We start from the raw sequence: 15,409 nt of genomic DNA on the forward strand, positions 1-15,409 counted from the left end.
ATCTTCATTATGGTACCAATTTCACTCACCAGGATTGTTGGCCTGGGCTTCCATAGGGATCATGAGTTTGGCCCGGGTGGCTCGACGCGCAGCCAGTGACCTCTCCAAAGTGGACATGGAACTCCCTGCTTCCTCAGTGTCTTGACCTGAAAAAAAAATACTCCTTAGAGACACACTTTCTTCAATGATTCAACACTTCACATAATTTCTAACCAGATACTTCAATGCCTTTTTCGTGTTATTAATGTATTAAATAATAATATCTAATTTCTTGTTGCCCAAGCAATTACTTACATTTTTATGCATATTTTTTTGCATATGTATGTCTATGTGAAAGTGATAAGGCATAGATTAAGAGATTTTTCAAAAGTGGCATTATACCAGACATATTATTTTGTAAACTTATTAACAAAAGAACATGAAATCTTTCTCTGCCAATAAATAAGTTAGTAACATAATTTAATAACTCCATAACATTCAATTGTATGAATTTATTATAACTTATGCAACTTGTACTTAAGGCCCAAAGACAATAAATTTTATTACAAAAACACAGAAAATAGCCCTGGCTGGTTGGCTCAGTGGTAGAGCGTCAGCCTGGCATGCAGGAGTCCCAGGTTTGATTCCCGGCCAGGGCACACAGGAGAAGTGCCCATCTGCTTCTCCACCCCTCCCCCTCTCCTTTCTCTATGTTTCTCTCTTCCCCTCCCGCAGCCAAGGCTCCATAGGAGCAAAGTTGGCCTGGGCACTGAGGATGGCTCTGTGGCCTCTGCCTCAGGCGCTAGAATGGCTCTGGTTGCAACAGAGCGATGCCCCAGATGGGCAGAGCATCGCCCCCTGGTGGACGTGCTGGGTGGATCCCGGTCGGGTGCATGAGGGAGTCTGTCTGACTGTCTCTCTGTTTCCAACTTCAGAAAAATAAAAAACAAACAAACAAACAGAAAAACCACACAGAAAATAAACTACATTTTATAAAAGTAAAGTTAGGCATATTTATATAAATTTATCATGAGTCCACAAAATGCCATACCAGAGTCATTAAAAATAATAAGAAGAAATGATAGAAGCAGATTTGAAAAGTTAATAAAAATATATGTTGAGAGAAACAAAATTTAAGCTCTGAAGAGTGCATGTTACTAAAAAGTATATTATTCATTGATGTGGCATTTTGTTCTTTTAACCAGTACAGCATAGAGAACACTTAGTGTAATGTAAAGCATTACTAGAAGGAGTTTGAGTACTGCTTTCCTTGTTATAGAGTTGGCAAGTAGGTCCTCAAACTAGAGGCAGATAGGCACAAGTATCCTCTCATTCTAAAGAAAACAGTCATTATTTGGAGATAAACTTCTCCCAGGACTTATCAAAGGTGTCAAAAACAGTTGGCTGGCCCCATACGTCATCTGTGTACATAAAAGACGAAAGGAAAATTTAAGAAGGAGGAATCCTAGGAACCTTTGGTAAAATTTACTGAGTGTTGAGAGACAATTTCATCCCCTCCAGTGGGAGATAGAGGTGTTTTTCTCTCCTGATGTCTAGTAAGAAATAGAGATTCAAGAATAAATACCTGTAATGTGTTGAGGTTCCTGCAAAGGAAATCAACCTTTTATTTATTCTCTAAATAGAAGCCTGTTCATGCAACTGGCTTGCTGGTCTACCCTGTGTCAGAGGAAGAGGTATCTAAAGAGAGCAAGGCTCAGAAAGGGCCACTGTGGATTACAAGCTCTCTTATCATTTGACCTGCAAACATGTAGGGGCTTCTTCTGAATCAAGTATGCACACAGGAAGTTGATGAGGCTTGAATCTTCTTGCTAGAATTTACCCATTGCAGCTTATTCAACAGAGGAGCAGTGAGGGTAAAAGGTAGAGCTGCTCCTGGTGGGAGAGGATGATGCCCTGAATTGATTCCATATCATGGAATTGGCCAGTGGCAGAATCCCACAGGGTCTCATAAAGAATTCATATTTGTGTTTCATAAGAGAGTCTGAATTTGGATGCCACATGAGGATAGCCATGTGCCCAGAAAAGCAGTAAATAACTTCAAACTGTCCTTTCTTTCCGCCCTCCTCACTTTCTCCTTCTGTCTCGTCTTTACCCGCCCCTCTCTAACCTCCCACATAGCCAGGAGGAAGAGATAGGTAGGAAGGACAGGTAAATATGCTTCTGAAATAGACTGTGCCCCCTCTTTCTGTCCCACTCTAATCACTCAATTTCACTCCAAAGTGCTAGACTCTAACAGCTAGAGGATCTAAAGAACAAATTGTGACCTCAGCCCTTGGAGCCAAAAGTCTAGATCACTATAAGGGAAAAGGAATCTTTCAGTTTTAGATTGTAATTTTCAATAGAACTAAAATGTATTTTATAACCAAATGTGACAGAAAAGTTAGGGACTCTGCTTGAGATATTTTTAAGATCTAGAAAAGGAATACTCAAAAACTCATAATTGAAAATCAGTAACTGAAGTCCTGGTTTAAACAATTTGAAGCTGAGAAAGTCTAGTTAATCAGTTACACCTTCAAACAACTGAAATATCTTAATTGGGTTTAAAAACAACAGCTACTCATTCTACAAAGACATGAATAGACCAAGAGGACTTTTTGATGAGAGTACTTGGTTGATCATTCAACTTCCTATAAGTATTTCAAAACTATGAGGACTCAAAGAAAGTGAAATATATTACCACCACTTTTTATATTTCTTAGTCACTCCCGGACATGGATTGTTCTGCACATTTTTATTACACAGTGAGTATTTTCTTCAGATCATTTTCTACAGAGCCTTCAAATGGACTTCATTGAACTGGATTAGTGATTCCACAAGTGTGACTGCATGTGGTTAAGTGTTTTTTGTGGTAATCAAGGCAAAGTAAAAGAATAGTCAATGTTTCCATATTTCAAGTGTCCCTAATGTAATTTTTTCCTGAAGTTAGAAGTGGGGAGGCAGTCAGACAGACACCCACATGTGCCTGGCCGAGATCCACCTGGCATGCCCACCAGGGGGCAATGCTCTGCCCATCTGAGGCATTGCTCCGCTGTGGCAGGAGCCATTCTAGCACCTGAGGCGGAGGCCACAGAGCCATCCTCAGCACCCAGGCCAACTTTGCTCCAATGGAACCTTGTCTGCAGGAGGGGAAGAGACAGAGAGAAATGAGAGGGGGAAGGGTGGAGAAGCAGATGGGCACTTCTCCTGTGTGCCCTGGCTGAAAATTGAACCTGGGACTTCCACAAGCCGGGCCGACACTCTACTGCTGAACCAACTGGCCAGGGCCTAGATGTAATTTTTTAAAGCAAAGAATTGACAGAAAAATTAAAATCAACTTTCAATTATCCACGGACACAGGGAACTAAAAAGTATCCAACAGCTTCAACTTTCGCTGCCATGGCAAATGTTTTAAGATTTAATGAAAAGCAACCAACTCATTGAGACCTTACATTTCAATATTTCCCAACAGCATCACCACCTCCTTCTTAGAAGTTTCAAGAAGCGCTGCCATTGTAAAAGGTAGGCAACAGGATGATGGGATAGAAAGTAAACCAGGTTAGCCAACCAAATCTATATCCGATTATTTTAACTAGTGCTAATTAGTGAGAAGGACATTGCCACAAAAGAGGGAGTGGATGACACACTTGTGGGGTCCAGCAGGGGCTGTTCTCCTGAAAGCAGAGAGGAGAGAATTACCTGAATGATTACCTGAATGAGAGGTGCTTTTGCTCCCCAGCTGGGTTTCTGACTGGCTGTGGCTGACGGGTGTGAGCTCTTGGCAACTTTGGATGGGGGTGTCCCTTCCCGCGGGGTCAGTGCCCGGTGGCTTCTCAATGTTTTTCATCTCCATTTCCTCATGGTGTATCCAAAGGTCAGGGGGCCGCAGGTCCTTCTGGCTTCCCTTCCTTTTGCCAACACTGTGGGTGGCCCGTTTCCTGGGGAACAGAATTAGGAGGCAAATGTGAGTCCTTTTCTTCAATGTCCCCACCTCAGTTTTCTCTGTCAATTCAAGTTAGAAGCAGGGAATGGAAACAAAAGCTCTCCCAGGAGGAAACCTGTGAAATCCAGGAATTGGCAGGCTTGTCCTGGCAGCCTTTTCTCTTTCCCAGGAGGAACCTCGCCATGTTAGAGGAGGCTCGGTGCTGCATCTCCAGGGCCCCGGCAGCCTGCCAGGGAGCGCCTTCCTCCAGCGTCCCAGCTGCACCTTGAGCACAAGCTTACAGAGGGTTAGAGGGAGCCATATGCCAATCTCTGGAGCTAGGCATATGGTAGCTGACTGCAACATCTGCTTAGGAGATAAATGAAGGAACTGCTTTGAAAGGCCAAATAGAAATAAAAAGGCCAGTATCTGTGCCAACAGCCAAGATTGAGCTTAGAAGGAAGTCTCTACCTCAGCTGTATAATTTGATGTACACTCGGGAAGCTTGCTCTTTAAAGACAAAAGACCACATGAGGACAGTCTTAGCAGAAGAGAATGCTTTCCTCCCAGGACTTACTATGTGTCTGGATTCAAACACAGTAAGACCCATTCTTTTGAAAAGAGAATAACACACTTTGGAAGTGTGCTGCAAATATTTCTGATTTTATTCAATGAGAATTATGCAATCATAAATTTATTTTTTCAGTGGTGGGCTCTTCTTGGGCTTAGTAAGATTCAAATGTCCCCTGCATGCTAAGTAAAGTAGCAGGATGCTCATGTTAGCCATTCTCAGAAGCAGGGGCCCTTAAATGCTGCCCTGAAGGTCAGATCCTCCCGCTTCCTGTTTTTGTAAATAAAGTTTTATTGGAACCCCACTGAGTTCACTCAATTTTGCACCAGTATTAAATAGTTGCAACAAAGACCACCTGGCCTGCAAAACCTAAAATATTATTTGGCCTTTTTCAGAAAGAGTTTTCAACTTCTCCTCTACAGTTTTATAATTTTTTTGATCTCTACTTGTAGCTTCTACTTCTTTTAAAATAATATCTCTTCATAAGGCAAATTTCAGATGGTTAAGCTCTAACCTTTGATGGAAGCCCAGAGAAGTACCTGCTCTTACTTTCCTCACTTCCAGTGGTTTGTGAGAATAACTGCTTTTATCGTTGCTAAATGGCTCAAACAAACTAATCTCACTAAAAACTCATTGGAACCCACAGAAGGCCACTTCAAAAGGCTTTGTTTTCCCAACTACTAACTAAGATGCTTTGAACATATTAGGCAATTAGTAAATGTTTAGTGGTGCAATTTGCTTTTGCTTAAATTCTTTTCTTTGTCTTTCTTGAAGCATGCTGATAAGGATAAAAAGTGAAGAACCCCAGCCCTAATATCTGTCTAGTAGTTTATGAGAACAGTAATGCAGTATTTAGTCCTATTTCTCATTTGAGGAAACTAACAGGAGTTGTCTTCCCTTAGGTTTAATTAAATGCTGTTAATTTAATTAAGGAGGTGGTAGAATCAGAAGTAGATCTTGGGTTCTAACTTCTCTCAGTTATTTTATATAGTAAAAAATAAAATCTTACAAACTTGAATGTGAGTCAATCAAATAACCTACCTCATTATTATATGTGAGGTGTGTATGATCAACCATATGAATATGATTAACTATAGAATAAAATGAATAGAGACGAACTTGCATGAGGTATTACACATATATTTCAACCCATTTGAATGCAACGTAAGCTCTAAAATAAAACAGAAAGAAAATTTACATTCTCTAGCACTCCCCAATATAGAGAGATTGAAGAAGCTCATGAATGGGTTTCCTACTTCACCTTATTAATTACATTAAACTCCCATTTTTCTGAGAGCCCTGTAAGGACCATTTTTTCTGTTTCAAATTGGAATTGATTTTGCTTTCATCTACATTACTTAATTTGTTCTAAAAGGCTCAGTGGTGGTGGTATCAGGGAAAGGAGTTAAAGAGTTTTCCACGAAATCAGAGAAAACTAAATAAAGCTCAGAAATCTCTAGAAGAAAGAAATTTTCTTTTTCTGTTAACATACACAGAGAGACTAAGATGAATAACACTGGGTCTGTTACTGAAGATAGATGCATGAAGAGAGATGGTGAAAACACGCCAAGTAAGTAAATAGTAAGGGTCTTTGGGAGGGAAGAGAGCAGGAGGACAGGACTCGCAATCCACTTTCCGTCGGGTTTCAGTCTGTGACGTAATGATTGGTTCTCTTGCTCATTCCCTAATTGTAAAACCAAGTCATACACAGGACTCAGCTTCTACTCTTTCTAAATAAAATTTTTAAACTCTTGCCAAAGTGCTCAGGGTGGGATTTAAGACAATTTGGGAGTTTCTCTAAATAGCATCAAATCCCACTTTTACACATTAAGGAGACTGGCATTTTCTTTGTGGAGAAACAAAATATGTCCAGTATTCCAGCTTATCAGGTCAATATAACCCTCAGATATTCTTCTTGCAGTGATAAAAATGTAAAACAAAACACCCTGCTACAGATGATTTAGCAAAAGTTAGTAAATTGATCGATTCTTTTTAATTAGTTGATTTGAGAAACACTGACCCATTATCCCACTTATTTATGTATCCATGGTTGTCTCTTGTGGTTGCCCTTACCAGGGACCGAACTCACAACCTTGGCACATCGGGATAATGATCTACCAGTGGTTTTCAACCACTGGTCATGGACCAGTGCCCTTCTGCTAGAAATTTCATGCGGGTTCACAAAAGAGTAAACACTCTGATGTTGTATGAATATCATGGACCCAGTAATTATAGATTCTATCTAGACTATAGACCATGATGGGATTCAAATAATTTAACAACTGGTTCTCTGCTTTAATGACCATTTTAAGTATAAAAAAAATAATGTACTGAAAGGTAGTTTATTATTTCATGCATTTAATACTTAAATAAGAACAAGAAAAGAGGCATACAAAATTAGATTATAAGAGTTTTAAAATATTAATGGAAAAATGTTAAATAATATCTCACAAGAAAATAAAACTTTTATTTAAGATATTTCCATATTGCTTCTGTTTTTTTTTTTGTTTTGTTTTTTTTTTTTGTATTTTTCTGAAGCTGGAAACGGGGAGAGACAGTCAGACTCCCGCATGCACCCGACCGGGATCCACCTGGCACGCTCACCAGGGGCGAAGCTCTGCCCACCAGGGGGCGATGCTCTGCCCCTCCGGGGCGTAGCTCTGCTGTGACCAGAGCCACTCTAGCGCCTGGGGCAGAGGCCAAGGAGCCATTCCCAGCGCCCAGGCCATCTTTGCTCCAATGGAGCCTTGGCTGCGGGAGGGGAAGAGAGAGACAGAGAGGAAGGAGGGGTGTGGAGAAGCAAATGGGCGCTTCTCCTATGTGCCCTGGCCGGGAATCGAACCCGAGTCCCCTGCACGCCAGGCCGACACTCTACCGCTGAGCCAACCGGCCAGGGCCCATATTGCTTCTTGATTGGTGTCCTCACTTGCAATTTTCTTCACTTATGGACAGAATAAACATTATTCTGGTGCTTAGCATATGCTGTTGTGCTAATGAATGTTAAAAAAGAGTAAGTTATGTAAATTTGTGATTTCCACATTGGGCAACTGCATGGGCACTCATCTTAGAGAGAACCCTAATTATAAGTGCCATTATAACAGTTGGATTACCAAACTCAACAAAAAGTTAGGTATCAGTTCTGTCAAACCAGTGTGAACTGACTGAATCCCACCACTGACTATAGACACAACTGGACGTGGGGAGGACACCACAACAAACTCGGCCTGTTTCATGACAGTTGTAAAAACACGGATGAAGCCCTCACCTGGTAGCTCGGTAGGTTGAAAAGCAGTGTTTTTGTTTTTGGGGGTTTTTTTTTCAGCTCTGCTTCAGACTTGTCTCTTTGATGCTCCACTATTCCATGTTTACACGACCGCTTTCTTAGGAATGCTGAGCCAGCAGCTTGTTCAATGCTTTAGTCAGTTATGCCCCGCCCCCTGAGCTTTACAAATTCCCAGCACTCTGGCGGTTCTGTGAGTGACTATCATCAATTCCCAGAATGCTTCCATATGAGACCAACCATCTTAAGGTCAATTTTTTGGTTTCTTATTTGGTGACAACGGACCAGCACACTAGCTATCACCAGCTTCAAGACAGTCCAATCACATGAATGCAGCTGGATACCAAAATTTCCTGCCTATATAGAAATTAAATACTAAGACTGCATCTCTAACCCCCCCCCCATGTAACTTTCTTGATATATAAATATTCCTGTTTCTGAGTATCTCACTTCAAAATTCACTACTGATCAACAAATACGGTCATAGGATTTTTTCATATATATTCTTTTGTGGTCATAGGATTTTTAAAGAGAGAGAAAGGCTGAGGTATTAGCAAGGGAACAGGAGAAATGATTACTAGAGAATCTTTCTTAAAACTTTGAAAATCAGGGCAAGTGACCTATAGTAGTGAGAGCAGAGGATACTTCATTTAAGAGTTTAAACATTTGATCCTCAGTACTGAAAAAAATGCCATACCAGAAAAAGATGACTGTAAAAGGGAAAGATCCTATTATAGGCAATTCAGTGAGACAATCCACGAAAGACACATATCGGGATGGATCTGAGAAAGGACCAGACTGACAAGGGGGAGGAGAGCAACCAGAGGGTGATGGCTGAGTCCCATCACTGGCTGACATAGGTGACTAGGTTGGTTATGGAGTATTGCTGGAAGAGAAAAAGCTGAAATAAAACCACCTTCCATTCTAAGCCATGCACTTTCATACCTTATCCTCTGCTTGTGCTAGAACCTACAGCTGCCTAATATGGAAACACTTTAAACCCCTCAATTATTAGAGTTTTCTGAGAATCAGCTATAGTCAGGAAATCTGAACCACTTAGAATTCCTGAATCTTTCTTCTTCCCTAACTACAGCCTCCAAACTAAAAACTCTCTACTATTGTGACTGCATGACGCTTGGTATTCTATAGGTAGTCATCTGTGCTACAAGGAGTAATTAAATGCCTACAGGCCACTTTGCCTAAAGTGATGAATACTTTGAGAGGAACACACATCTCCAGCCTCTTATACATAATTGCAGAGAGGGCCATAAGTAGGGACACAGTGAAGTCCCTGCTCTAAGTGCTTCTTAAGGAACACCTGCTGTTACCCAAAAGGTTGAATCTGGCTTCAAGAAGTAAAATCAAACAGAAATGCAAAGTGGATCTCTAGGCATCTACGATTAAGTCTGAAAGTCTATCCCTGGCTTACTTAAGTTAATGGGCTCAGACTAAACAAAAGGCAAGGTTTTTCCCAGGTCAGGAGATAAGAAACATATGCTGAATTATGACAGAGCCTTCAAAAATAAAACTAAAAAAGATGGTAGCTGGGTCAAGTAGAGACTCCTCTCTTTCTGGGAACCGGCTGTTACCTACTTTCTCTGCTGGGCTGAAGAGCGCCGGGTGCAAATCACAGCCACGACCACCACCACCAGCACTGTGATGATGCCAACGGTGACCACAACGATCACAAGCAGGCTGCTGTTCTTCTGAGGAGTGACGCTGCCGTGTGGGGGGTGCATCTGGCCAATGGGTGGCTCTGGGAAAAGATAGGCAAATGGAGATCAGGTTTAGGGAGCTCTGGCAGCCCAGTGCTTCTCAAGCTCTGTTAAGGATGTGAAGGCTTCCTACTGGGCTGGATACTACTGAAACTGAGAACAAAGCAATGAAAAATGACATGGAAGATCTAACTTATCCTTCCAAGATAAGTGAAGCCTATGCCCACACAAAATCTTACGTGATAACTGTCATAGTGACATTATTCAGAACAGCCAAAAGTGTAAACCCCAATGTCCATCTACTGGTGAATAGATAAACAAGTGAGGTCCATCCATCCCTGGAACATTTTCCAGCCATAAAAAAGAATGAAGCACTGAGACGTGGTACCACACGCAATGTACCTTGAAAACGCTATGCTGAGTGAGAGAAGTCAGCACCAAAGGCCACATATTGTAATTCCACTTACATGAACTACCTAGAATAGGCCCATCTATAGAGATAAGAAGCTGGTGAGGGTTTGTCAGTGTGTGGATGGAGAGAGAAGTGAGTGGGGAAAGACTGCTAGTGCGTCCAGGGTTTCCCTCCGGAGTGATGAAACTGTCTGGAAGTAGATAGTGGTGATGGTGGCTCAATCTGTGAATGTACTGAAAACCACTGAATTGTGCATTTTAAAAGGGTGAATTTATGCTAAGTGAATTACATATGAATTTTTTTTTTTAAAAAAAAGAAGCTACCCACTTGGCTAGAAAATGGGGAGGGCGGGAAGAATGCTGCTTTGTACCGTAAGAACTCCAATGTGACAGGAACCAGAGAAGGCTGTGCTTTAGGAGAAAATACTATTTATTTGATGCTATGAAAGACAAACTGTTCAGCATCAATCACTCACAATTTGCATCTATATCCTTTAAGAAGCTAACTATAAAGCACATTTAATTTTCCACTGGTTGAGAGTGTATAAATCGTGCTTCAAAGCAGACACTACCAGAGGCAGATTTAACAGTGGACGCACTGGGCATGTGCCCTGGGCCCAACTTCTGAAGGGCCTCACAAAACCCCAACTTTACACTTTTTTTCTAATGAAAACCAAGTTTGTTCTCATATGTGCAATTTTAACATGAATAGTACATAATATTTTTTATTTATTCAAAAATATGGTTAACATGAATTTTTATTTTCCCTGTCTCTCTCTTTTTTTTAAGGGGCCCAATATTTTCTTCTGCACCTGGGGCCTCAAAGGACCTTAATCTGCCTCTGGTCACAACAGTACCTCATTGTAGACAATATTGAAGCAAAAAATAACAGAATAACTTGTTTATGTGAATAAGAATGGCTAATGACCTTTTAAATTGTTTTCTTTAAACCCTTACTCGGTAAACAATTTATTAGAAATATTCTGTTCTCTGTCGTGTTTGTCATTTCAAGCTACAAATTTTAAAAAATTAAATAGTAGCTTATAACTTCATTTATAAATTAATTGAGAAAGTTGTGAAAAGCATTGAGTTTGTATATTTTCCTAGATCTAAGTTTGAATGTGTTTCTTTAACAACTTGTATTAACCTTCTAGACCCCTTGATCACCTCAGCACTTTTTTTTATAAAATGAAAATAATAATACTTATTTATACAGTTACTGACAGAATTAAATACATACAAAGCTACCATCTCAGTGCCTGACACTGAATAAGTGTTAAATATATCATTATGCTACTAAAATATTAAATAAAATGTAGCCTAAATTAATAATATCCTACCCTATTTGGTATACTTCTGGTGTAGACTTCCAAACTACAATATTTATTGACATAATCTTCAATATGAAAGATAAATGAACTTCTCAAAAATAAATATAACAATCCAATACTTTCCTCAAAATCATAACTCTTTTGATAAGTTATCTAAGGATCATTGCTTTTCTGAAAAGATAGTCATTTATACTTAAATAAATTAATGCTGATTCATTATTATTAAACAATAAGTGCTTCTTATAGAAATTAAATCTTTGGGGGAGAAACTTATCAAAAGTTTTTGATAGCTATCTGTTAAAAGATTCTGATTAAAAATAAAAGAAATAAGATTTCCTTAAAATAATTTTACAGTTACTACAAAGAAATGAGGTAATTAGGGTAAGGTCAGGACTTTCTGTATCAGAGTTTTACTTAACAATTAAAAAAAGTCATTGTACAGTAATATGCCCTTTCTGAATTTTTTGATTTGAATAAATTAACCTTTTATGTGAGAGCTTGTAATGGAGATAGTTGGGGATTTCATGGATTTTTATTAGCATGACAAATTTAAAGACTTCACAATTTCTGATAAACTTAGTTTGAGTTTTACACTGCAGTACACCTCATGAACATTTTTAATACCTTGTAAACTAGAATTTTTCAAATTTCTACTCTTTCTTCTTATTTCAACTCAGGAAGACATTATGTTAAGTCAAAAAGTGACTGCTGAGCATAAGTGAGATTATACTGAGATCATATTCCCCAGAGAGTTAGGGTTCATGAGAACTTCCATTATAAATCTTTCATTTCAGTCCTGTATGATTTCCTCATAAAAGGTCCATCAGTTTAAAAGTTGGCATTCAAGGTCTTTCATTAATTTCCTAATCTCAAGTCAAAGCTAGATAATCAGATTATCAGACATCACTAAGTTAAGAAAGTCAAGTTCAATGGTGTCTCTGGCTGTAGCTGATCCTTGTTATCTGAAGGAGTTGTATTGTATAAAGTTGCCACAAACACTGAATTAGAGAATATGAAGTATTGTTTCTAGAGGAAATACAGCGTTAGGTTCCTGTGAGCTTCTGGTTACAAAATTTTATCAACCAATCAATATATAACCCTTTTTTAATGTATGTTTCTGTTTAAAGAAAACTTATTTAATAATTAAGTTGGTTTATTAAATTGAACTCACAGCCAGTATTGCTATAACTCATGTCTAACTGGAGTTTTAATTAACACACATTTTCTCAGCACATTACAGAGTTTTGAGCATAAGAGCACTAAACATCAATATCACATTTAGGGGCCACTTCATACAGTTTACCCACCAAAAAGAATATAAAAATGAAAAAATTGGCACTAAATACACATATCATGGAAAAGACACTTGAGTATGAGAGCTCAAACAAGGCAGTGTGTCACCTTGTTCATCTCAGCTGAGTTTATGAACACTGGGCTTCTGAAATTTTTGGACATGTTTACAAATGACCATAAACACATTGCATATTGGTCTGGGTTGTTAAAAATACATTTTAGCAAGTAAGTGAGCTCACAATCCCAGAATCTGTGAATAATGATGATCAACTGTTTATTTATAAAGGTAGTTCCTGGGTTACGAACGAGTTAGGTTCTATAGGGTTAAAATGTTTTATTTATATGTACAGAAAGGTAAAAATAAATAGTATGTTATGACAAACATCTAAGTTGCATTTAATAGGTAATTGTATCTGTTACAAGTTACACACAAATTCAACTTAAGAACAAACCTAAAGAACCTATCTCATTCATAACCCTGGGAACTATCTGCACATCAAAAGCATGCTCCAAATTAGGAAGAATTTGAGAGCTTACAAGTCTAGATCAGTGCAGTGAAGAGTTCTGGGAGACAGCCTGACTTCAGAGGGGCACGATACCACTTACTACTTTTAGGGCTTCAGAGGGGAAGCTGCTTAGTGTAATTCAGTGACTGGCAAATATCCTCCATTACAGTGTGATTATTTTATGAGATAATAGATGCAACACACACACCTCAGGCCCTGTGCACAGTTGGCACTCGATATACATCAGGATGTGGTTCAATTATTTCATTCTGTGTGATTTTTTCAAATTAAAGAAAATATAGTATATGAATGCATCTGTTCCTGTTAGCAAAAAAGTGTGGGTATCTAGTATATGAGTAAGCAAGATCTAGTTGTGTTTCCCTAAGTGAGAAATGAATCAATTCTATTTTGAATCACATGAGCATTCCATCTGTTTTTTACTTTTATGATGGATTATTATAAAAGATTTTACAGTTTTTTTATTAAATTTAATAAAATCAAGCATATATTTTATAATCTGATGGGTCTAAAGTTTTGGTAATGATTAGGAAAATTGGATTAGTAAAATGTCTTTCATCTTTATAATATGTGTAAACTTTCAAAAATAATTTATGCTTCTTACCATATTTGCCCTCAAAAACTGTGCTAGAAGCTCACTGGTAGATCAGTACTCTGAGAGCTTAATTCTCTTATAGAAAACAAAGCCAGTATTGAATCCAGGAGTCCTGGGTCCTATTTTTGAGGACTTGGTCCCATTGCCACAATGGTGGGGTCCTAATAGCTACACAATGTCAACAGGCAGGTAAACAATGTGATTATTAGGTTGACTAGTCCAGGTCTGTGTAGAGAAACAGATCCAATGAATGTTTCTAGTTCTCATGTGCCCTAGAATAACTTTTGGGGGCTGGTAATCTAGATCAATGGTTTTCAACTAGGGAGACTGCCCCTCACCACCCTGCTGAAGAAAATTCAACACTATCTAGATACATTTTTGGTTGTTACAACATGGAAGGGGAGATATTCCTGGCATGTAATGGTTAAAGGCCAGGTATGCTGTTAAATATCCTACAGTGCAAATGTACAGGACATGTCTCACAACAAAGATTATCTAGCCCTCTGTGGCAATAGTTCTGAGGCTGGGAAACCCTGACCTAGTTTAACACTATGTTCAGATGAAAAACTGAAACCTAGAGAGGCTAAGTGACTTGACTGACATAGTACTAATCCCTGTCAAAGTTAGCTCTAGATCCTGGGTTTGGGATTAGTCTTGGAACCTTAAAATCAATTGTGATAGATTCGTTGGGTTGTAGGTGAGAAAATACTTGTGTAGAGTAGAATCTCAGACCCTGGACCGTGTCAATTATCTTTCCATAGGAAACCAACTGTAAAATTTTATTTCTGGACTTTTTCTTTGTCATTCATGTATCTGTTGAGTATCTTATAAATAGCTTACCAACCTATGTTGACCATTTCATACAAACAAGAAAATAATTTTATGTTCACTTTAGATTAAGTGTTATTGAGTTCTGAAAATGATAAAACTTTTCCAAAACTAGAGGACAAATTATGGTATTTTTCTCCTAAATATAGGATACAAGGCACATTTTGCAGAACATCTAACATAATTCTGAATATTCAAAAATTAATTAATTAATAGTTTTAAATAATGCTTTACCAAAGTATCAACATCTGTCAAGCTTAATTTAAGTTTATAAAAGTTGAGGTCAATACAACAATATTTTTGTAGGGTTTATAGATTTTTAACCAAAATTCTAATTTTATAATTATAGAAAAAACAACCAACAAAAATAAATGGGTGACTTATCTTCCCCAGTGAGAAAACCATGATGGAATTGAAACAATTTTCAGTATTCTTGTCATTCATACAAATATAAACTACAAAATCACATTTTTCAGAAGTTGATGATTTTTCTGCTTTAAAAATGAGGCCTATAATCCAAAAACAGAATGCTTCATGAAAGTAAAATACTACCATGTCACCACATATTGGCTTTGATTCTACATGTCATCATATAAAAATTTAGAGAACCTCTTCAGTATCCTCAATTCAATTAAGGGCTTCCAACTAAAACAGTGAACATGAATTATATCTTTGTTTTTCTTTGAATTCCAAGAGTACATTTTAAAAAAAGGATATGCTGTTGGAGAAAGTAAATGATTAGCGAGGTCTAAATTTATTTGCAAGTGGCTTGAGCATCCTGACAATAAGCCATTATTCTCTTACAGTGCATTGAAGGATGAATCTAGTGAGGTAGGTAAAGACAGATAGCCACCATAGTTCTGTGACTCTAAGAGGAGATATATGAAATTTTCATTGTATATAAGGTTCAAAATCTCAGATTTTAAAATGTTCTTGTTGATGCAGCCCACCCTTTAAAAGGTG

The 15,409-nt window shown here is 38.3% G+C and overlaps 1 protein-coding gene across 1 annotated transcript in view; it reads right to left on the reverse strand.

The window, feature by feature from the left end:
- Positions 1 to 15,409, reverse strand: part of DCC (DCC netrin 1 receptor) — a 1,159,181-nt gene that overhangs the window by 67,692 nt on the left and 1,076,080 nt on the right. Inside the window, exons 23-25 of the mRNA XM_066246236.1 lie at positions 9,343 to 9,505; positions 3,688 to 3,914; positions 30 to 146 (exon numbers count right to left, since the gene is read on the reverse strand). Of these exons, the coding sequence (XP_066102333.1) occupies positions 30 to 146; positions 3,688 to 3,914; positions 9,343 to 9,505 (507 nt within the window). The remainder of the gene's footprint in view (positions 1 to 29; positions 147 to 3,687; positions 3,915 to 9,342; positions 9,506 to 15,409) is intronic.

This window comes from Saccopteryx bilineata, chromosome 11 (assembly GCF_036850765.1).
Source record: "Saccopteryx bilineata isolate mSacBil1 chromosome 11, mSacBil1_pri_phased_curated, whole genome shotgun sequence".
NCBI classification, from domain to species: domain Eukaryota; kingdom Metazoa; phylum Chordata; class Mammalia; order Chiroptera; family Emballonuridae; genus Saccopteryx; species Saccopteryx bilineata.